We start from the raw sequence: 24,491 nt of genomic DNA, 5'->3' as shown, positions 1-24,491 counted from the left end.
AATAATGTAGTGATTACTTGATATGTGAGAAGAAAAAATGTTTTTGGCCCTATAATAGCTTCGAGGTTTCACAGGGTTTTTTTTTTTAAGCCAGACGACGCTGACAAATCACAGGATGAGTGAGAATCATGAGGGTGGCACTTCAGTGTGGCAGTCTAAAAACAAGGGCACATAACCAGAGGGACTCCGAAAACGTACTCTCGGTGACATTCAGAAATGATGTGCAGACAAAGTATGTCCCACTTCCACTACATGCATACAAACCACCACATAGATTGTGTTTATGTATTAAGGGAGCCAGCACTGTAAAATGGTATGACTAATTACCAAGCACAGCAGCCTTCGTTCAAATTCTAATGTGAAGATTAAAAATAATACAAAAAAAAATTTGTATCATAATGGTTTAATAATTACACCTCTGAAATATCTCCACTGGGTAGCTCAGCATCAAAATATTCCTCCAATCACCAAATTCAATGCAGTAGTAATCATTGTGACATGCTGTTAAAGGTCAGAAATATACCTAACACTTAATTAGTTTTAGCATTCAATAAGCAGAAAGCTTACAAGACCACACTATACTGAAAAAGGCAATCCTGTAATACAATGTTGAAGCAGCAAAAAATGCAATAACACACACAATTCACTTTGTTTAGGGCACACGTGGTAAGATGCTGAAGGGAATATTTCAAGAAAATCTGTCATCCCATTACAGAACTGTACTTTCATGCTTATTTCCAGCCCTATTAATTATGCTGAAAGTCTGACACATGCACAGCTACCTCTCGCTGAGGGCCAGCCATTTGCCTGGAGGTCTGTGAGTCAAAAGAAAACATTTAAGCGCTTGAAGGAAAATATAATAACCTTTTCTGTCAGAGTCAAAGTCGTACATTAAAAAAAACAGAGTACAATATCTGTTTATATAGTTTTATCTGAAGCATCTTACAAAAAAGAATCAAGTATCCAAGTAAAAAATAAAATAATGCTGCTATTAGAAAATACTGTTAGTTTGGATCTTAGTTTAGTTCTTAAAAAATAACATTTTCAGTTTAATTTCTCTTTGACAAAATTTAAAGTAAAGAGCATCACAACTCAAAATGTCGGTACTGAACTAAGTTTAGGTTTAATCATGTAACCTTCCATTTTTATTAACTATATGATGTTTACCTTTTGTATTCATTGACAAGACATTTTGTAATTGAAAACTTATCTATTAACCTCTTTTGTAACTGTCTCCAAATCTTTCCCTAAGGAATTCAATATCATAGCATTTTGTTCATGAACACTAACAATTCTAGGACATCTGCATAAAACCTGGGTCGACCACTGTTACACGTGAATACCTTCCTTACCAAGCCGTTATGACAAATATTGGCAGTCCATATTTTGTAAAGGACATTACACGTTCTAATGGCAATCTGAATTTATTTGGTGTTAAGCGAAAAAATGCAAGTTCAATTAATCTGTCATCTTACATTGATCCTTATATGGCACAACATGTACATACTACACTGTAAGCAATGAGTCATATCATGTTGGGTTGTTTTCTAAATATAACCATGACATCCATGCCTTTGAATATTCAGCTATTGCATTGTGTTTTTTATAGCTATAGAGGGCTCCCTGTGAAATGAAATGAGGACAGTCAGCAGTGCAATCAACGAAATTTCATCTGCCACAGACTAGAAGGCAACAGCTAAGCAGGTGTGACAAGAAATTGATTGAGCGGCTGCCACCAGTTTCCAGCAGAGACAAGCAAGCACTACTGAAAAGGGTCAATAGAATGAAAAATCCTGGCAATTATTCCATCCATCCATTTTCTAACTGCTTCTTCTTCCAATTCAGGGTTGCATTTCCCTGCAAGCAATGAGTGCAAGGCAGGGGCACATCCTGGACAGGACGCCAGTCCATCGCAGGGCACACACAGACACACACACCCACACCAGGGCCAATTTCCCTAGAAGCCAATTAATAAATTGGACTGTGGGAGGAAATCAGAGCACATGGAGGAAACGCACATGAACATGGGGAGAACATACAAACACCACACAGACAGAAGCCCAGGCCAGGTGTTGAACCCGGGGACCCCAGTGCTGCAATGCAACCATTCTAGCCCACTGAGCCACCCCCTAGCAATTAATTTTCTATCAATCAGGATTTGAAAAGTAAATAACATTTATCCAAAAGAGTCGATAACCCCTTTTCTAACAAAGGAAATGTATGTTGATTTGCAAGACCAAACGAAAAGGGTCCAGAACTCAGAAGAAGGTTCTTATACTGACCTGGGCAAAGAGAGAAGGGTCAGAGCTTGTGGTAGCGGGGGGCTCCCTCTTGACTTCGGGGGCAGTCTCTGGCACCCTTACTCTCACGTAGTTGATGACATGATTCAAGTTGGATACCAAGTTAGTGCCAGGGAACCAGCTGTCATGACAGTGCTCCTCAATGCAGGGCTCCTAAATGAAACCAGAATGAACGCCAGTGATGAGAACATTTTCCAAGATGCTGTGCTTGACCCCTTTTGGGGAAGGAGTTTTGAACGACTTCTCTCCTCTTCCCCAGGAGTTGAATTTGAATGTACCAGTTCTGCCATTATATATTCTACAATTTTGAAAGCATGTTTGTAAAACACATGTCTCCTCTATACTCGCGTGTACAAGCATAGGGCTTCGCATTCAGGTATTAATAACCGGAATTAGAAGAGGCTACTTATGAAAAAGACATGGGTGTTCATGTTGACATATGATTTTTTATCTTTGATCTTGAGAAGGAATCAAAAAGGAGAACTTAAATCAAGGAACATTATGTTAAAACTGTACAATACATTAGTCAGGCTTCATGGGTCACAATGTTACAAAAAAAGATATCACTGCTCTGGAGTCAGACCAGAGAACAGCAACCAGATGCATTCGAGGGTTTAATGCACTGTCCTACACTGACAGGCTAAAAAAACAACAACTTTTTTTTTTTTTAGTCTTGAACAGAGAAGACTATGAAGTGACCTGATAAAAGCATCCAAAAGCCTCCAAGGCACTGAAAGTCAACACAGTGGACTTTTCCGTAATGAACAGTGAGTCACAAACCAGGGGACACAAATGGAAACTTACAAAAGTGCATCTAACACCAAGAACAGGAGGCACTTCTTAACCCAAAGGGTAGTGGGAGTACGGAACAAGCTACCCATCCAGGTAACTGCCTGAAGCAGATACCTTAGCCTCTTTCGAAAAAAACATCTGAATGAGGCACTTAGATCAATTAACTACTAACAGGCTAGATGGGCCAAATGGTCTCCTCTCACTTGTAACTTTTGTTATTTTCTTGATTACAAATTCTCACTGATTTACATCTCATAAGAGCTTTGAAAACCTATCATACCTGAAATTTAGGATTAACAGGTAAGCACTTATTGTTCTAAATTGAACAGTTAAACTCAGAGCAATGCCACAGTTCCACATTACAGTCAAGAGCATTGGCTCATCAGTGATGCCCAAGACTGAAATTTAATCATGCAGCATTTACTTAGACATGAAGTGAAATGAGGAAACACTATGGAATGTTCAGAGAAACATCATTCCAGTTTTTAACTTAAAAAAATTAAAACCTATTCTAAGAAAGTCTAACACAGAATAATACTCACAATAACAAACATTGAATATATGTTTTCACCAATTCAGATTTACAGGCGTTAACTGGAAGACAAGTTAAGTTATACTCTAGTAAAGAAGAACGCTTTATTCCTTTAAGTAAATAAAAGTACTTCCTTAGATTAAAATGGAGAACTTTCTGCCAGTGCAATCTTTCAATGAACCCTGCAACATCACAAAGTCAAAGCTGCTTATGTAAGAATTGAAAAGACTGCACCTATTAACAAAGGCTGCAGGAAGGAAGTAAAATTGATTGGCTGTGCAGTTCAATTTGATTGGACTAGCTTGGAGAGCCTGTCTGAGCAGGACATTGTCAGGCTCCATTGGTAAAATAGCTTGGGGACTGCACCTGCCTCTGTGTGCTCAATTACAAAATCGCCACTCAAAGCCACCTGCAACGAGCGCCCGAGGAGACAAAGGCTGATAAAAGAGATCTTTAATGCTCAGGTACTGGGGCATTCACAGAATGAAGCAATTTCATTCTTCCCAGACAGAAGAATGCAAAGAAAGGAAAAATAATCTGCTATTTTTACAAGCTAATTTAAAATGTAATTTTACACATTTCAACAGTCTAAATAAAAGAAAAATCTAAACCTAATGGACTGGGTTTATAAGGAGCTCTCCAGTGAATTGTAATGTCTGGACCAGGTGAAATATTGTGCATGGTTTGATGCAAGCATTAGTGTCTTTAATGGACACACCAAAATGAACGTAAAAGCTTTTATACAAAGAAGGTCTCATGTCCCTTATTGTTGTTCTTTAAAGCACAGATTAAAACAAAGGATGCTAAAACATGTTACATGACAACATCTTGAGATATTTTATACAAAGCTTGTTATTTAGATGGACGTCGCTGTCCACTGAAAATCCATCTCTGAAAGAGCGGGTCGGCATTGTGCATCCCAACACCCCCTACCTCTTCCTCGTGCTCCTCCTGCAGCGTGTTATCAAGGCCCAGCTCAATCAAATACAACACCATGCAAAGCACATGTTCTGACATGTTTGGATGGTCTGCTGAGATCTGAAAACCACAAATTAAAAAAGGCAATTAAAGTATTTTCTTTTAATTACCAAAAACCCAGCAGCTGCAATTTCTGCTTGACCTTATTGTTTCATTAACTTAAAAAAAAAACATTTGTTAAATTTACCATTACTAATAAGCTATTTTATCTTGTATTATCTATGTACATTTCCATAACTAGCAATTCTGAAAATGTTTCCCCATCTGACATAACATACCAAAAAAGAAGTTTGTTTTACTACAAAAAAAATATTTTTGGATTTTTTTATTTCACCCATGTCTAATGAAACTCACCTTTTTAATTTCATAACAAAGCATTTAAATAATACAGAGATTAATAGACAATGACCAATTAATTGCATTCTACTTTTTAAAGAAAGGGCTTGCTTTCATATCCAAAGCCTGGACACGTTACCTTGTACAGCAGAGTGAATAGCACGATGTGCAAAGTTTTGCAGTGCAACAGCCGAATAAGGCCTTTGTAACAAGGATGTAGAGGTGTTCTCTCTTTGTAAGGAGGCCATGGATTTCCTGAAAAGATTCCAGACTGTTTCAAGCTGACAGGGGAAAAAGGGGGAAAACGTCAATATATTTTTTAAGCTTACATGGTAGCTTTGTGTGGTTTTTAAAGAGTAAAGATGCTGCTGTGCTTTCGGTTATAATTCTAGCATTTCTACTGCATCTGTATCTATTCCACAGTAACATGTCTTCAAATGCAATAAGCTGCAAGATATCACTTTTGAAACATCAAAAATAGACGTTATGCTTTCTAAAATGTGTCTTTCTTTAATAATAATCACAAAAAAAAACAATGCATGAAAAATAGTTGCGTAAGTGAATGAGTTTGCAAAATATTGGTACATTTCTTTGACAGTACTTTGACAGTTGAATAAACCAACAGATTTTTTGGTTAATTATCCAGAAGCACGTTTTTTTGTCCAATGTTAAAAACCATCCAAGGCTCAAGGGACTAGTCCACTCTATTTGCTATCAAATTGTTCCTGAATAATGGATTACATAATATTTAGTCAGGCTGACAGGTAATTCATCAAATTCAACAGTATGTTAATGCCGTTTAAGTGAGCAGTCACAACCTAGGCTTAAAAAAAAGTAAGCTTCAGTTCTTGACAAGAAATGTTTCAAACTGCCAATTTCACAGTTTAGGATTTTCCTTGCTAAATTCTGACATCAGTTTCAGATACAGGAAGGGAAAAACCAGTTCTTTAGGGAATTCTAAGAGCAAGACACTTAGTATTACTTCAGAACTATAAAATGAAGTCAAATATTCTACAAAATGAAGGAACTTCTTACACATAGGGTTTCAATGCCTTTAACCAAGACACAGATTATAATGTTTTTCATGAAATTCAGATAATATTATGTTTTCACCTCAATTTAGATATTTGTCATGATGTCTTCAAAATGTATTCAGTCATGGAGAGGTTTCCAAGAGTCTGTTAGGTTAGGGTTGAAATATGAATTGTGGTTTATACTACACTAATTGAAGCTAACCATATAACAATCGTCTCACCTCTATGTGCAAACACTTCCAAGGGCAAATTAAGATTCTACTCTGAGCAAAACTCACATTATTTTGGGCATGTTACCATATGGGGCAAAACCCCACATTTTTCACCCACTGCTTTGCAAAAATTGAAATGTACAAAACACTTTGCCATGAACTTACCTATCTTTTAAAAAACCTGCATGAAGTTTAGAACACAAATATATGAGAACCGTTACAAATAAGTGATGCTCATTTGCTTACTAGTATTTAATTGATGAAAGGATCACTTTGTTAAAGCAGCCAGACTATCATCTTCTACAATACAGTTGGGGAGCTTGTTCCAGACTCCCACAACACTTTGTGGGGAAAAATGCTTTGTGTTCTCAGGTACAATAGATTCAATTGAATTAGAAAATAGAATCTGCAATGCCAAATCTATCGCTTGTAAATTAAAGACTGACCTTTGATAAAAATAAATGAATAAGGTGATAGATATTCAAGTGATAACATTCTGTAAGTATATTATAAACATAAAAAAAATATTTTAGTAATTACAAGCATATTGTTGATATGCAAAGCAGTAGCATATTTTAGTCTTTTTTTTGCATCATCACAGAATGCTCTTGCAGCTGACCACTTACAATGCTGAATATCTGTCCATTGCAGACTGCACATCTCTGCGGTAAACTGTTCTGAGAATAACCATGATGGGGTCAAATTCTTTTTCCCAGACTTCAGCTAGAAAATAAATCCAAATCATTAAGCAAAGATGGCAAAGAACAGTCACATTCAATTGTGTTTTGTACCTTTTTCTTCAGCAGAATTGAAATACTGAAATATGGCAGTAGTGTGCCCTCTAGTGGCACAAGTAAGAAGGAGAAAATCAGGGACAGCTAATGCAATCTACAAATCAAAATATGCAATATAATTTTGCACAATTTAAGGAATGAAAAACTAAAGCAAATCTTTCACTATACAAGGAAACTATTTTTATAAACTCTTTTTTAGTTTATAGTTTGTTTCTAGAAAATATGATGACATAAGAATGAGGAAATATTGGGTTATAGACAATTTATTAGTATAAAATACCGCAACAAAACATTCGCCATTTAAAATTACCGTATTGTTAAAACATATTTTGATTTCTGCTAGTGGATGACGTGGTCTGACCTAAAGTAGTGGAGCCACTGTACTTAAATTGACAACTGTCAATCAATTAGATCATTATTGCTTATTTAGATAAACCATGAAAAGGAGCACCAGATTTTTTAATTTAACCGCAGCTCAGTTACCGTTTGTGATTTAACTTTTTACAAAACAAGTTATAATTTTATGATGGTATTTTGTGTACTGCAAAGCAAATTTTGGAAGGAAGTAAGCCTAGAAATATCTAATTTACATTACAGAGAGGAATAATTCCTGCTGACATCCCCAGAGAACTTTCTTAGTTATACACTATGAACATTACAATATAATAATACTTATACCATTAACAGGTCATGCACAAGGCTTTCTCAAATTTACACCCACCATCTCGTTTTCTTTTCCATATATAAAGAGCTGTCCATTCACCGCAACCATTTTATTGCTAAAAGGCTATGCCAAAGCCTAACATGGCGACATGTACTAATATAAATACACAGCAAATACAGATACAATGCAAGGAGAGACCACACCCCGGTAGGTATCCACACATGCATTGCCACACAGGACAATTCAGAACACCAATTAACCAGCGCAGCACATCTCTGAAGCGTGTGAGGTATCAGAGAGATCCCACTTGGACAAAAACACCACACGGAAGGTTCTCTAGGCCAGAATCTAACCCAGGAGCCAAGAGGCATCAATTCTAACTTTTAGCCCAAAATCAGTGGATATAGCAGTTTAGAAAATGGATGGATGGAAAACACTAAGCACAGCTGCACTGATGAGTTAATTGGGTATTTCCAGTTGGAGATAATGAAATGGACTACGAATGGCAGCACCAGAAGACTGGTTTAATGTGAAAGAGTTCATTGCCTACTCCAAAGGGGCTGTAAGGTGGAGCACGGAGACAAAGAACAAATGATTCATTGCAGGCAGAGCAAAATTTAGGCAAACCTTTAACCCCATCTACAGGCTACTAGAGGAAATGACACAATGAAACAGTGACAAATTGTTAGTTTACATTTTTCACACAGGCACATGCTGAAAAATAATGTAAATGCCGATAATTACTTTCCATATGCATTCCTAAGTATAAATACACTCCAAGTAAATGATTTCTTGTAAAATCCAAAATGTTATTCTTTTAACCAATTAAAATAATTTAAGATTTTATCTTAAATAACCAGTTTTATTACCTTACATGTCTTTTTGCAAGACAAACAGCTTGCAACAGATTCCAAATTCAGATATTTGATACAATCAGCTTAGCTATTTGACTGAATTCATTAGCAATTTCATCAACCAATTAAAGACCTATTTTGCTCAAATCCTGCATTGCAATGGATTGTAAGGACTTTTTTGGACATTCCCTACCCAAGACATCTCCTAATCAACGTTACAAACTTGTGTTTTATATTGCAGATGTCTTCTCAATTTCTTTAACTGGTCACAAACTGAATCGGAGATCTACCTTTATTCTTCTCTCCAAGTACAATCAGGATAGGATTAAGAACTTGCGTTGAGTTACAGTAAGAGCTAAAATCTAGATAAGGGATATGGCAAGGGTAAATGAAATTGAATTTCTGGGTTTGGGGAAAGTGAGGTTTGGGAGTGTTAAGAACTGGTCTAGGTATTAGACTTAATGATATGGTTACAGCCCGTGGTGTGAGCTAGTTTTATGGCTTTGGCTGGGTTTAAAAGTAAAGACAGGTTTACACATAGAATTAGGATTAGAGAAAAGGTTCAATTTAAGGCTAGGGTTAGCGAAGTCTTAACCTGAGGGCCAGAGTTTGTTTTAATCATATTTTTAAAACAAGATGAAGACTCTGAAATGACACTTGGGTATGGCCAAGTATATACACTACAACAAAGAGGTCTCAGACTCCAGCACGATTACCACCAAGCATTAAGAAATTTAATTTACCCTTACATTTACCGCTAAAGGTTGTTAAGAGTTGTTAATCTTTTCATGTTTTCACAGAAATACAATTTCTGTATTGATACCAATTCTTCCCATTTGGTTACTGAAAAGTAAATTTTAAACTAATACCAAATGCATTATTATTATTATTATTATTATTATTATTATTATTATTAAATGCAGTCCCTGCAAGTAACACTGGAAATCTAAAGATCCTGGTTTTATTATAATTTAAAGAAGCTGATTTTAAGATAACAGAAGTCCTGCTGGTAAAGAGAAGTGCAGTCTGTGTGGATGTAGGTGTACGTGCTTACCTTTAGGTGTGTACATTCCCTGCTGCATTGAACCTCCAGGCTCAAAAACGGGAGCTTTAAAATCAGCAACGGAAGAAAGCATTGCTTCAAAGCTGTAACTGCCTGGAACAATCCCACTTTTGGGATTTGGATTTTCTGGGATGTCGATATATTGTTAAGAATAACAGTGCATCATCAATAAACTAGGGCAGGAGGCTTGCCCTGAATATTGAATAACAAATAATGTAACCCCATCAACGAAAACTCTAAAGTACAGTAAATGCAAGATGAAAAGCTAGGGACTGCAGTGATTTTAGTGTTCTTGTACGAAAAATATCTTTGAAAAGAGAGATCTATGCAGAACAAAAAAACAACTTGGAAGCAAATATTTTAAAGGTAGATATAAAATATAAGTATAATTATCTTTTGGGCTTGATTGTTTTGAACAGAAAAGAAAAATCCCATTAAAGAAAGGATTAATTGGATATCTACGGAGCCCATAACTGGACATGGTGTAATTTTTTGTAAGCAATCTGGTGCGCACCAGATATTGTTTCTGGTTTACAGAACATACTGCCTAACTGAATATCTCCTGTCTTCACATGCAAACCATTTTCTTGACATTTTGCGTGCATCCATCGGTAGCCATGAAGCCCACCTGAACTTTGCATTTGGCGCTGAATAAACACGATAATTTAGTCTAAGTTGCTGTACCCCTTACGATGAAATAGACCCTTAAACTTCAAAATACATTTTAAAGCCTTTCGATGATAAATGTATCCATGACGACAGGCAAGAACAAAGGTTATGTTTGTGTTTGAGACCTAGCTGAAAGTATACTTGTATAAACTCGCCAATTTCCATTTTTCTAGAATGTAACTCTTTAAGATAGAGCTATTAGGCAGTATTTCTGTAAACCGGGAACGATATATGGTACGCGCACGATAGTATCTGGTGCCCACCTGAAAATGTCTGGTACGCACGCAAAAGTTTCACCTGATCAATCACCAGATTGCTTCCAAAAAGAAATTACACCATGTCCCCTTAAGGGCACCGTAGATATCTATGGAAGCCCGTTTCCGCCAGGGAGTAAAAAAAAAACGCGCTATGGTATCTCAGAATTCCGACTTAGCAACTCAGAATTCCGACTTAGCAACTCAGAATTCCGACTTAGCAACTCAGAATTCCGACTTTATATCTCACATTTGTGACTTCGAAATAGCCGTATTCCATTGTCTGTCCTTTTGTTATTGTAACGGATTCGGGTTCTAGGGATTGTGCCCTCGCCGCTCCCACCCTAGTTCGTGCCTCGCTGCACTGGCTCGAACCTGAGTCTTGCCAGCTGAGCTAAAGAAGACCTTCTTTTTTAAGTAAAAAAGGACATACAATGGAAATACGTAAAAAGTATGTTTCAGCTTTTATAATTGTGAATTCTTCTGGATGTGAAGTGCCTATTTCTGTATCTTATTTCATATTCTGTCTACGTAAATAAAAACTATTTTAAAAAGCCCACCGTGCACTATTCCATGCGGGTACTATGGAAGCCTCACTGGCGGAAATGGGATTCTATAAAAATTAGTGTAATTAATTTGATTTTTATCAGGGCACTGTACAGGACAAGTCTTCAGGCTTATAGATCCTATGATCCTGTACGATTCATGAAAATAGTGTAACGGAACGGCCGACATACAGGTTGTACGATCTGGTTGCAGTACACCACCCTCCCCTGCGCATAACAGGGATGCTGGGGTTAAAGAAAGTGAGCCAGTGCAGCGAGGCACGAACAAGGGTGGGAGCGGCGAGGGCACAAGCCCTAGAACCCGAATCCGTTACAATAACAAAAGGACAGACAATGGAATACGGCTATTTCGAAGTCACAAATGTGAGATATAAAGTCGGAATTCTGAGTTGCTAAGTCGCAATTCTGAGATATAAAGTCGGAATTCTGAGTTGCTAAGTCGCAATTCTGAGATACTAAGTCACAATTCTGAGATACTAAGTCGCAATTCTGAGATACTAAGTCGCAATTCTGAGATACTAAGTCGCAACTCTGAGATACTAAGTCGCAACTCTGAGATACTAAGTCAGAATTCTGACTTACTAAGTCAGAATTCTGAGATACTAAGTCGCAATTCTGAGATAGCATAGCACGTTTTTTTTTTCCTCCCTGGCGGAAACGGGCTTCCATAGATATCTATATGAAAAACAAGATAAATCAAATCACTATTTGCAGTCAAGTCAAGCTATTTGCAGAGTTTGGAAAAAACATATCCACTGAGACGTTGTCAAAGATACATCTATGTAAGCTTGAGGGAGAGAAGTGATCAACCAGTGTCAGTGTGGCTTTACATGCTAATAACCACTCACTGGTTCCAACAGAGCACATTCTGGAAGAAAAGTTCTGATTCCTCCTCAGCTAGTGTGAAAGCTGGACAAGCAAACCTCACTGATGAACAAAACAGGGGGGAGTATTGTAAAGGAACACGAAAAAAAATATAGAATTGAAAGGATATGAGGTCCAGTAAGGAACTGTGGGTCCGATCATTCATGCACAGCTGGGATACCATTTCTGCTCTGAGAATCTCATCATCGGCCATGCCTGTGACAGAATAAAAAAACATACTCGGCATTAACTCACATGCTTTTCAAAGTAAAAGTCCAATTATCAGTTACCTATTGCCATTCCGGTTGATATAGTGGTTAAAAAATGGGATATTTGGATATACTTTCAAAGGTAAGAAATCCTATTCAGCAATTTCTCTCTGGAAGGCCAGTGTGGGGGACATTTATTTGCAAGTCAGAACCAATGGTTCCTAATCAAAATACTAAACCCCTCCATAAAAGTTATTGTGTTTGTATGCTTTCAAACGCACATTGATCCGTACTCCTCAATGGCTGGAAATGAGATCAGCATTATCAAGGGCCTAAACCACAAGCTTTCCCAAAAAATATCTGGCTTTAGAAAGCACTGCGGAAAATAATGAAAAAGTCTACCTAAAAAGCAAATAGTTGTTTAAAAAACAAACTTTATCCTGTTTTTGTTTCATTTCCAGTCCTAAATAAAGGTTTCCCAACAGCTTCATACCCGTTGAGACCATTTTGTACGGAAGTACATATTGCATATCGCAGATCAAGAAAAAACTCTTGGAGTTTTTCGCAAGACTTCTACTGGATGAAGGCCGATCGTGCTAGAGTTTACTGTAGGCCCCCTGAATTGTTTTTGGAGAAACTGGCTTTTCTTCCTCGACCCGGTCTATTGTCAACAACATCAATTTCACAAACTCCCTTCAGATTCTTACATACAGCACTGGGTGAACTTTGATGAACCTGACAGCCTGACTGGGACAAAAGGGACCAAGCAGTTGTGTTGCAGCACACCAAGTGCAAGTCAGAAAAACAGCATGGAGACCATTCTGAAGTGCCCAATTGTCTCATAACTTTGTTTTTACAGCGCTGGGATCCACAGAGCAGGTTCACTATAGCCAAATTTCATCATTAATGAAGAGAATTGTGGCAAGTTAATAAATCAATGTTTGCTTTTTTCCCCCATTATTGCCAATAATCAATATTTGTTTTCATAAAGGTGTTTCAAAACAGCAGGTTATCTTAATTTGCATCAATTCATATTTACATTAATTTGCACCACAACATAACCACAGTTTTCAAAGTGAGACGCTGGTTTTGAAATCTGTACACCTCTTATAAGGGTCTGAAGAATACCACAAAAATGCGTCTGCAACACACTGAATCATATAAAGAGAGATTTAAAGAAACATTAATGTAATGACTGCAGGACAGAAAAAGGAAATTATGTGTGTGGAAACTGAAGTGTCTTGTACTCACCTAAATGAATGCGAAGGCTCAACAATATAACAAGAAATGTTAAGGCTCCCTCCAGCATCGGTCTCTCTTGTTCAGAATCCAGCACTGAATTTTGGTGCTGTGAGGCCATTGTCAGCATGTCCACAACTTTAAATCTGCAAAAGACATCTCTGCTATGAGCAAAACACTTTTACTAAATATTGCAATACATTATACTACCACCCTCCTGCCCATCAAAATCATCTTAAACGGAGACAATCATAGGTTACAAAAATAATGATTCACGAAATCCGACAAAGCTTTTGTGAAACTTATTTAAAATAGTCAGATAAAAGTATGCAATAAGAATGCAGCAGTAACTAGATTTTTAAGACACAAAGTTCCCAGCTAATGATTTTTGAAGAAAAAAACCTATGATATTTGTCACACCACTATTCAGTTTAAAATTTGAAATCCACTATTTGAACATCATACAAAAATTCTCCCATATCATAGTGCTTAACAGATTCATGAGGAAAACCCAATAAAGACTGGAGTTTTGTTAAGCACTGTTCCACTAAAAGATGCCAACAGTCCAATGCTACAAACAGAAATGACGATATATATATGTACCTTTCAAAAACAGATGAGATGAAGTAATCAGGGTCTAACCTTGATGCACAGACCTGTGTGAGAAAGACAGAAAAGAAGTCAAACCTCAGTGTCTGTCTGTCTCTTTAACTGAGCTTTACCTAAATTAATAACCTTACATTACCTGAAGGAGATAGATGTCAGGATCTATCATGGAGTTACAAAAATGCGACTGTACATATGTCATGGCCTGACCTTTAATTTGCAAGCCATTCCTGACCCACATGTTACTGTGGATTTCTGACAGGCTAGCCTGGAAGATACAAAGAGATAACCATCATTCCAACACTCCAGAAAGCACTTTCAGGTTTAAGAAATACAAACAGCTGATCATTTCAAAGTGAGAATAACCAATATAACCAATAAAATATGGAAGTAAATTCTCAGGTCCTTTTCCAGAAAGGATGGCACACTGAGGAAGAGGGTCAAGCCAGTTGACCAACTGGGAAAACATTGAGAATTTTACCACTTGTCTGAGACTGTACACTTTTTATATACGATATAGTACCTGAATCTGAAGCGGATGAACCATTATTTTCATAAGCATTTCCTGATCTGGTAAAAGCGAGTCCAAGTCCAACCCTTGGCATTTCACAGCCTGGAAAAAAATGAAGGTGGTGCATTAAGATTTGAAAAGAAAGCTTGTGCATTTATTTCAAAGATGAAAGGGTTATATTAGTCTGTTTATTATTTTGATTCATTAAGTTCATTAACAGATCTCCTACCCAGACATCATACACATAATTCACAGAGTGTTATATACAGAACCTGGCCTCCCTATACTCACATTGTCAACAATTAAGAAAAATCCCATCCTGAAAGTAAACTCATGTTTTATTTGAGCATTACTATTTTAAAACCAGTGACTTAAACTTAATGGTTTTGTATTTCAGTAATTTCCTCTATGGTTCAGGAATTTACATTGATCTTTATCATCATCATTGGTATTCAAAAAGTACATCTGACATTAGTTTTACAGCTTTTTATTACTAACGTACAGTATGTGGAAAACTCACCTTGCTCAGAAACATGGCATAATAGCGATGTAAGGGCAGGTGAAATGTTACTTGATTGGGAGCAGGCTGAAAAGACAATTTATAAGCTTAGAAAAGAAAGCATAACCATACTTTACCACCTTCACTGGTTTACAAATGAAAACTCAAGTGTCAATAAATATTAAAATTGAATATGGCAAATGCACAGCACTGAAAACATTACCTCGTCAACAAAGCTAATCGCGTCAAACCACATCTGCAGAGTCTCCAAACAGTACCGAACAACTGTTTTTGTATATTCCTGCGTTTCCTAAAGGATAAAATAAAAAACATAGGATTTGAAATATTGGATGAACCATTATATTCATGGTAGATGTCTATATACAAAAACAAGTAACCTCAAGTCAGACTTACAGCGACAAAAGAAACTGATATTATATTACGTCACATATTCCATAACATGAAACACCCAACCATAAAAAGCGTTTGCAAAATAAACTGAGAAAATTAAATTGTTTCCCGAGCCTGCAGATGTTACCACAGGCGCAAAAGCATGACTTCATTACTGTAAGTGCTTCTCCAATCTTGGAAAGCCACCACAAATACTGAATGGCTGATTGTGAAGCTTCGTGACTTTTCATGTGCAAAAAAGTCAACAATGTCAATTAGTATTAAAAAGTGTCCTTGAGATTCTGTAATTTTCTAGAAATACTTCTGGCAAAATAGTGTATTAACTCAAAGATAAAAATCAGAATGCATAGTCACTTGTACACTATTTAAAAGGCACAATATTTGAGCATGAAGAAAACTATTTTTTTACTCAGAACGGAGTATTACAAAAACCTGTTGTGCTTTGGAGTGTTAATATAGAGGTGTGCATCTACTCAACAACAGTGTCCTTACCTTAACTTTACAGTGTGTCAAAAGGCCCCACATGGGCTGGGCACAAGCTTCTAATTCTGCTGCAAATGCTGCATAGTAAGTTTGAGATTCAAACTCCACATGTTCATTCAATTCTCGCTTGTTCAAATTCATACCTACAATGAGCAAAGCAGAGTGAACAGCAGCACAAGTGTCACACATAGCAACAGAATTTAGACCACAAAGCACTATGCTCAAAAGACGTGTACACAAGGACAAAAATGCAAGCCTTTTTCATTATTTACTAGCACTTATTTATTTTGATGACCTGAGACATCTAATATTTCCTTTAAATTATGAAAAAACAGGTATTTAAAGCTGACAGTAAATCTAAACTTTTGTCAATTTAGCTGACACAAACATTCTGGTTTCATGGCCTGAACGCACCAAGGACCTAATCCTAAATTTGGCTAGCAACAAATAGAAATTAGCTTAAAAAACAACCTGGACATTTTTGCTTTTGAAAGGAAGCAAGCTTGTAAAAACACATTAATTCAAATCCATGTATTGTTTTGCATGGCGTCATTTCCTTACGAGATATTAATGCATTTTAAGAACATTCTGGTATGCAGCACTGTTCATGAGCCAGTTTTATAGATCAGCCATGTTAATGGAAGTTGGGCATGCAGTAAAATGATGAACATACTCAGTAATGGCTGGACACAAAGTTTTAATTGTTTTTCCTGAATTTTTTCTTGGTTCACAGCCTGGCCTAACATGGGATTTTAGCCTAAAAAATGTTTAAATGTTAGTCCACACTAACTGGCAGTCTAGTATGGGTAAATGCAATGGCTGAAAGGCAAAAAAATAGGTCATAAACAAGGAGCCCTTGACAAAACATTCTCATGGCAAATTTTCCCTTGGGCCCAGTACCAACATCTCACAGAACTGAGTTATGACTTATAAAAAATGTCCTAAATTTAACTTCTCACAAAACACAAGCTTTACAATGCAAGAATAACACACAGTGCACAGAAATGTGCTTCCAGGCATACAAAAAAAGCTAAATTAACCTAAATAAAATGGCACAACAGTTATTGTACATTGTACAGTGGTCAAAATGTCAATCAGTGCGTTCATTTATAATAGGTTAAAGAAGAACTAACCTTGAAAAAAGGAAACAAAGCTCATCCACAGCATTAGTAGAGAGTGGTCTTCCAAAAATCTCTTTGCTACACTTTGGTGTGAGAGAATATTAATAAAATCACTAACTAAAGGCCAGTAGGTGTTGTTCTTTAGCAGAGCTTCTCCACAGTTTACCACCACGTGACGGCTATTTTCTTCATCTGGAAACACACAAAACACTCATGTTGAGAATACCTTTAAAAAAAAATAACTTACAAACATCTCATCTCCAAAACAATGCATTCTAAGACAATGCGCAGTGTTATGAAAAGGCCTGGGTCATTGACAGGTATTGCAATGACCTTTAATCGCGGCTGACTGCAAGGTACCTATACTCTATAACTATCGGCATTAGATGAAGATAGCACTGTCAGGCTGAAAAATGAAAGTCTTTCCATTTTCAATTTGGAACACCTCTAAATGGAACTGCAAGCTTCACATTCACCGTCTCACCTTTGGAGCAACAGGTAGCACCCAGGTCCAAACATTCAGACTGACCAGACCATATCATTTGATTTCACTGTTCCAAAGGCCATTTTTATTTCTTCTTGCACACTTGATTTAACTTATTCTGAGATGTTAACATTGATCACTTACTGTAGTAACAATTCTTCAACTGAAAAGAGATCCTGACATTCAGTCTGGTTACCAAATGCTTCCTTGGCCTTCATCTATCCTGTAACGTTTTTGTAACTTTTGACTGGTCTTTTCTGGGGGTAGTTTTGTTCCCCCAGTGGTGTTTTTGTACTGGAATTGCATTCTTTGAAACTATGTATGGTGCATCATTTCTTTAAAAAAATATTCTCTGCAATTTCCATCACAGTGTAGCAATTTTTCTAAATGTGAAATTTTCACATATTGTTATGTTTAGCACCATTTGAAATGCACTTGGTATTTCCGAAGTTTAATAAATGCTCAATTTTAGTAGCTTTTATTATATTATTAAATTGTTAAAAATGCATCTCAAACACGCATAAAAACACTTTTCACTTGGGTTTTACAAATGAAGTTACCGGAAAAAAATACTTTCACATATATCCTTACAGGCAACTAATCCTGAGGACACTACAAAAGTCAATATTACTAAACTCCAAATGAAAAAAAAATTGTCATATATAATTACGGGCACAATCTTTAAAAATATTCATCATAAAAAACTTTCACAATGCTGTAGGTGTTCTGTCCTATTCATAAAATTATCTGAATAATCTTTCTCTCTGCCCGAAATTTGCAAGATACTAAAACAAAATATTATATAACATTCAAAGTCTCCTTTCATGAAGGCAGAGTACCAAACTGAGAGCTCTTAAACTCTTTTAAATCCAGTAAGTTTTTTTTTGCTGTTATATATTAAATGTAAATGCAGTATGCATCTTTGGTATACCCAAACAATTAAAATAAAACAATCATCTTGCATAATGACACTGACAATTTTTACTTTTGTCATAAATTTAAAAATGATAAACGCAAAAAGAATGTCTGGAAAGGACAATAATATCGAACAAAAACAGCCTATGGGCAACTTACCTTGAAGTTCGCTTTTTATAAGGCAACTTTCCATCATGTATAGGAGGACTGTGACCATTATGTCCAGAAGTTGGCATTCCTCTGTTACATGACGTGCTAATTCTTCATTGCTGAACAACTGCACACTAATATGTACAATTCTGTTGGACATGGTATCCGATTCATGGCTTTTCATTAAAGTTTTCATAATGAATGCATAATGCTGAACAAACGTTTTAGTAAATGAAATCTATATAAAGAAAAAACACAGAAAAGGCTCGATAAAACATCAGCACTTTCAATTAAAACATCTATGAGTTTAAAAAATAAGCCCAAGCCGCAGTAATAACCGATCCCTATTTAAAAATAAGTTCAAACGTAAATCACTACCAGAACTTCATTGGCAACGATCCATTGGGCTTCAAACACTAAAATTTGAACATCTCTGGTTAAGATGATCAAGCAAAAACACGATCATTGAAATTGAAATTCTTATGTTCCTCCATATTTGCCTGATTAAATATCAATCCAGTACAGCTTGGCATCTGTGCTACAAATCAAAACTTAAAATTCAGTTCACTTTCACTGTCCACAAATGTACGAAACACATTCAAATCAAATGTTTGCAGATGGTTCTTAAACTATGCAAGCACATTAATTCTATGCAAAAGAGTTAAACTTGCTTTTAAGTGCTTACAGAAGAACAATTCACACACACTTAACCATACCTTATAGTCTTGATCAGGCAACATGTTCAACAGGAACGTTACCATCTTCTGTGGGAACTCATATTTTATTGTCCAAAACAACAACTCCTCTAAAAAGCATTTGTGTTTGAGAACATCCATAATGGACGGATCTAAAATACAACAAAAAAAATGAGTAGTCAAGTGTAATTATGGAGCAGAGGGTAAACAAGATGTGCAGCCTCAACAAAAAGATGAGCCTCAGACTCTTAAATATACCTTTGGTACTGCTACTCAGCTTCACTCTCTTTCTTTTGCCAACACCTTGGCCCCCATCCTGATCCTCCTTTAAAAAAAGAAGCAGAGAGGTTTGTTGAAACCAATGGAAAACACAACTTTCAAAGAGACTTGGGAAAAATGAACTTCTAAAAGCTGTTCCAAATGGACAGGACTCAGGTCTGGCATAACATCTGTGCTGACGAGTTCCAACTGTACCTCTTTAACAGGTTCTTCAGGGCTGGCAGCTGCTGTGGCACCTAGAAAAAGAAAAGGGAGGATTAAAGATGTTTCAATACAACAAGAAGCACAGGTCTTGAGATATTAAAACCATACAAAAATAGTTCTCTGCTTTTTAAAATTGACAATTGTGTTCTCAAACAGTAAATTATACTCTAAATCCAAATTCTAAGTTTTGTCCTCCGATACTACTCTGTCATAATATCGTACTATCAGGACAAGACTGAATATCTGTATTGATTTACAGTCTTTAGAAAGTGGGTTTTAAAATTATATACTGCAAAATGCCAAAACATAATAACACTTGGTTAAAAAAAGCACAATCTGTGTTTTTACAGCACAGGTAATACTAACCGAGGTTCTCCATAATAAGCAAATGTCCAAAACACACATGATCATATCAACCGGCTTGGATTTGCACCCATAACAAATATCTGGGTTACATTCAGGCCTGTGAAGTAACAACATGACGACTGCGGTGTCTGACCCACCTAAAATACTGAGGGCTACGGCTCCGGCTGTGGGATCGAATCCCCCAGATCCCGTCTTTTCTTCCGAGGATACCAATCCGGAACTTTTTAGAGCCGAGAGATACTTGTCATAGTTTTTCTTCGCATATACATTTTCTTCTTGTCCTTGGAGAAACGGAGGGGAAAATATATATTAAAATGACACTAAAGTGCCTTTGTAATTAGGAAACTGAACTGGCCACCTGCAACACTTTCTGAAAGCATATAAAAAAGCCAAAATATTATTGAAGAAGTTCCAAACATCCCTTAGAAACAGTGGAAACCACTGTTTTGTGGCATCTAGTTGCATATTTGGCAAATTGATAACAGAGTTAAAGACATGCACACACTCGAGAGAAGATTTACTTTGTGAAAGGACAGACTCAACACGGAGTCAGGAAAGTACCTGCAGCAAAGTCCAGATCAATGCACTGCATCCAACACATTGACAGACGGTAAAAATCATAGCTACACTCTTCCTTTATCTACTACTTTGACTCTTAAACGTGAAGTTTCCACATGTTATTTTCTAAAAATGTTAATCAAAACATTTGCAACGTTTTTATGAGTTGCTTAGTACATGAGCGTCCGTCCCCCCATCAACTTCCCGGATTTGTACTGTAGTTGTTTACTGGCAACAGGAGGTAACAGGCAGGAAATTCTTTAATTTTAGAGTACATTTAAGTGAGAAAAGTGGAACTGTACCCATGCTTAAGTCTTTGAAGGTCTGCTGGTTTGTTAAGATTTTTGTAAGAACAGTTCGCATGGCACCACCCATTTTAGTTAAGTCTTCCAAAAAGGAGATCTGAGGCTCCAGCTGCTGCAGCACCTTGTGCAGATCCCTCTCTGAGGACGGATCTAGAATCACAGAACAATTCACATTCCAGCGACCACATAAAGAGAAGAAACTTGTACCAGGGATGGTACTAAACATGATACTACAGTTTATCTTTTCTATTACCCATTCCATTGGGTAGCGGCCTACACAAAGGCAGTACAGTGCCATAAACTGCAGTTTCTACAAGACACTCACAGTCACAAAGTACTTGTTCTCTTCAACCTCTTTCGAACATTTGTTTTTACACTTCTTCCAGGCAAAAAAGGGAAGAAGACAAATGAGTCTTTTGCATCATTTGTACCCATGTGTACAATCAGCTCACAAGCCAATTCAATGTAAACCAATTTCAATTCACAATCAATTGCAGGAATACGAATTGATGGACACTGCAGGAGAATTTATTTGTCCATGTCACGCCTACTATGCCTGTCATACTACTAAGTCCAGTGGGTGTCAATTTGTGTTCACACACAGCCACCACTGAGCTACTTCTGCACAGTCCCATAGTCTCAATACTCTTCTGCAGTGCAGCTGTCATTTTCAGATAAGAGCAAAGTAATTATTTTTATTCTAGAAATTACAGGTAAGAATTACTTAGATCAGGGTTTAGTATAGTATTCCGCTCCCTGTGACCTTAATCATATTTTAGGATATCAGTGAATGAAGATTTAACTGACTTACAGGAATGCTTCAAAGGATAACACATTAAGCATTGTTGAGCTGGTGGTCCTGAATACATTTCCTGCTATATATTTTTTTTATTGGAAAAGTACAGGTACACACATCATTTCATGCAACCATTTCATGAAGGTTGAATTTTGATGGGTTGAAATGAACATTTTTTTTATTTGTGTAACTGTGCAAGATAAAATACTTTTTGTGCACTGGCACTCTAGATTTTGTTTTCTGAAGAACACATTCTGTTCAAAAAACTTTTACTTTTTTGAAAAGCAGAAGAAAACCTGATTATTTCTTTTGCTCGGTATTAAAATTCAATAAAAAAAATAAAAAAGTCAACAATTTCTATAGCTTCAAGGACAGGTGTTAAAGGGCTCCTCACCTGGGTCGCTGTAGCCATCCCTTAAGTACTGGATGATACAGATGATGAAGCGAGGGAGAACCATCTCCGACATTAAAAGCAAATCTCTGGGGACTGAAGGAACATTTGTCCCCGTTTTTGATCGGTGTCGGCTGCAAAATCTAAACAAAGTAGACAATGTTAATTTAATAATTTCAAATCAACAGATGACACCTTTCAATACTAAAATATACCATTTATCGCCCATGAAAACAAATATATATTACACAAAAGGCTTCCTTTGCGCTCATTTACAATTTTCTTTTCAATCAAGATAATTCCAGGACACACCTGAATGGAATAAAACATTCAAATTGCATTCCTCCTCTTCACAATTGAATAACCCCACTCATGTTGCTAAATTCATAATGTACACCAAGTGGAATGAGCAGGAGGAAAATGAAATTTGCATAGCACCTTGCTTCCCAGTGTTACTAGTTTTCTTGACAAGAGACAGCAGCAATTCATATACACTATTATTAAAGCATGCAGTTTAATACTGGTACAGACATACATGTAAAGCAAATGACAGGGGTGTCTGCTCTCTAATTTACACAATTTCTACTGTAATGTGAATCTTCATTTTCTAGAAATTGAAACAATGTTGATTTGCTTTCTTTTTGTTTCCTAAAACTGAGGACTAGTACTGACATTTATACCTAGACTGAAGAGTCAATACCGGGTATCATATATTCAATCGCATTACACTTCTCATTACAATTCTTGTTTTGTAACACACATGCTCCAACAACTCACTGGTTTTAGATTCCTGTTAATTAAATATTACTGGTAGGGGTGTAAGCTACAGGTTCCACCAGATGGACACTGTGACAATCAACACAATCTCTATTTCACAGCTCAGATATTTTGTCCAAAGAGAGTAAAACTCTGAGGGGCAAGGTCTAAAAGGCAGAGTATGTTGTGTCAGAGATTTCCAGCCTGTTTCAACCACTTTTAGATCCTAAATAATGAGATTCGCCCACCTCACAGTACATGGAATACTGAAATACTACATTACCATCTGAAGTTAGCTATTCAATGAAATCAAAATGGAGGACTGACACAAGGCAGTCAGAATTGGGGTGACAAATGATATTTTGAAAAGACTGCATTTAGATCCTCTACCACACCCTGCTCCAGTTCCACTCCTGCTCCACTCACTCTCAACACAGCAGTCCTGCAGGTGCCAGGCAAATTACAGGAGTCGCTGTTTCACTGAAAGCCCAGGGCACCCATTCTAACTAGGAACCATGACAATGAATGTCCAGATGTTTAAATAACCAAAATGAAATTGATTCTGATACATCTGCTGAAATGGCCACATAATATACACCTTGCTCAATTCACTGCAACACTGAAAGCTGTCAACAAAGTTTAACTGCCAAACAAAATTGAACTTACCAACCATCAACACACTAATACCAGAATGTTTGGAGAACCTATCATATGTTCTGCACTGCCAAGAGTAAATTGGTAAATCATGAATTTGCTTCACTTTAAAATGTGAAATTCCCTAAAGCTATTGTCCCACCCCGGTTTTGGAGAAATGCTGGCTGCTGGTTTTCATTCCAGCTGAGCTCAAAATCCACCCATCTATCTTCTAAACGTTTTATCCAATTTTGGATCGTTGGGGAGCGGCACAAGGCAGGGTAGGCCCTGAACAGGGCAGCAGTCCATCGCGGGTAATACACATACACCCGCACTAACAACAAGGCCAATTTCAGAATTGCCCATCAAGTGAATTAACCTACCAGTACGTCTTTTGGACTTTGAGAGGAAACTGAAGTGCCCAGGGAAAAACCCATACAAAGACAGTGAGAACATACAAACGCCACACAGATAGCACCCCAGGAACTAAACCAGAGGCTGGGCACATTTTAAGCAACACAACTCACAACTTCGTTTAAGGTTGATAATTACACATCCCCTTTGCTCTATAAGAGCTAACAACAGATATTCCCCCAAACAGAAAACTGTAATAATTAGCCTGTAATTAAGAACTTGTCCAGAGCAAAAAGCAGAGGTCACAGAATAAGATATATTAACTCCTGCTCTAAAGTGTTAGGTGGATATGCCTTTATCTAACATGTTTCCTAATCAGATATGAAAAAGTAAAAAAGAACAAACAGGTTATTTAGTAGTGTTTGTTTAGTAGTAGTCATTAAATCACTTCTTGAAAGAAGTACTGGTACTGGTGTCAACATCATGGCAGAACAGCTTTTTGTAAACTCCAAAGTCTTTGTGAACAGACGTACTCACCTATTCTCGAATTTAAATGATTTTCCCCTTTGTTTCCATTTGTGCCCAAATACCTTGGGAATTTTACAAAAATACTG

The 24,491-nt window shown here is 36.9% G+C and overlaps 1 protein-coding gene across 4 annotated transcripts in view; it reads right to left on the bottom strand.

The window, feature by feature from the left end:
* ubr3 (ubiquitin protein ligase E3 component n-recognin 3) overlaps positions 1–24,491 on the bottom strand; it is an 80,107-nt gene that overhangs the window by 53,862 nt on the left and 1,754 nt on the right. For 2 of the 4 annotated variants that reach the window (XM_069197078.1, XM_069197079.1), the window contains exons 2-23: positions 22,138–22,277; positions 20,945–21,097; positions 20,222–20,365; positions 19,710–19,750; positions 19,494–19,560; positions 19,257–19,387; positions 18,550–18,778; positions 17,004–17,183; positions 15,880–16,013; positions 15,200–15,286; positions 14,998–15,063; positions 14,490–14,579; positions 14,106–14,234; positions 13,964–14,016; positions 13,373–13,506; positions 12,044–12,128; positions 9,551–9,693; positions 6,811–6,907; positions 5,078–5,219; positions 4,558–4,662; positions 2,283–2,453; positions 783–815 (exon numbers count right to left, since the gene is read on the bottom strand). In XM_069197078.1, the coding sequence (XP_069053179.1) occupies positions 783–815; positions 2,283–2,453; positions 4,558–4,662; positions 5,078–5,219; positions 6,811–6,907; positions 9,551–9,693; positions 12,044–12,128; positions 13,373–13,506; positions 13,964–14,016; positions 14,106–14,234; positions 14,490–14,579; positions 14,998–15,063; positions 15,200–15,286; positions 15,880–16,013; positions 17,004–17,183; positions 18,550–18,778; positions 19,257–19,387; positions 19,494–19,560; positions 19,710–19,750; positions 20,222–20,365; positions 20,945–21,097; positions 22,138–22,277 (2,554 nt within the window). The remainder of the gene's footprint in view (positions 1–782; positions 816–2,282; positions 2,454–4,557; positions 4,663–5,077; positions 5,220–6,810; positions 6,908–9,550; positions 9,694–12,043; positions 12,129–13,372; positions 13,507–13,963; positions 14,017–14,105; positions 14,235–14,489; positions 14,580–14,997; positions 15,064–15,199; positions 15,287–15,879; positions 16,014–17,003; positions 17,184–18,549; positions 18,779–19,256; positions 19,388–19,493; positions 19,561–19,709; positions 19,751–20,221; positions 20,366–20,944; positions 21,098–22,137; positions 22,278–24,491) is intronic. The other 2 variants (XM_069197080.1, XM_069197082.1) reach the window with 1 other exon arrangement.

This window comes from Lepisosteus oculatus, chromosome 12 (assembly GCF_040954835.1).
Source record: "Lepisosteus oculatus isolate fLepOcu1 chromosome 12, fLepOcu1.hap2, whole genome shotgun sequence".
NCBI lineage: Eukaryota > Metazoa > Chordata > Actinopteri > Semionotiformes > Lepisosteidae > Lepisosteus > Lepisosteus oculatus.
Note: the sequence above shows the minus strand (reverse complement) of the source record. Positions and strands in the feature narration are given on the sequence as shown.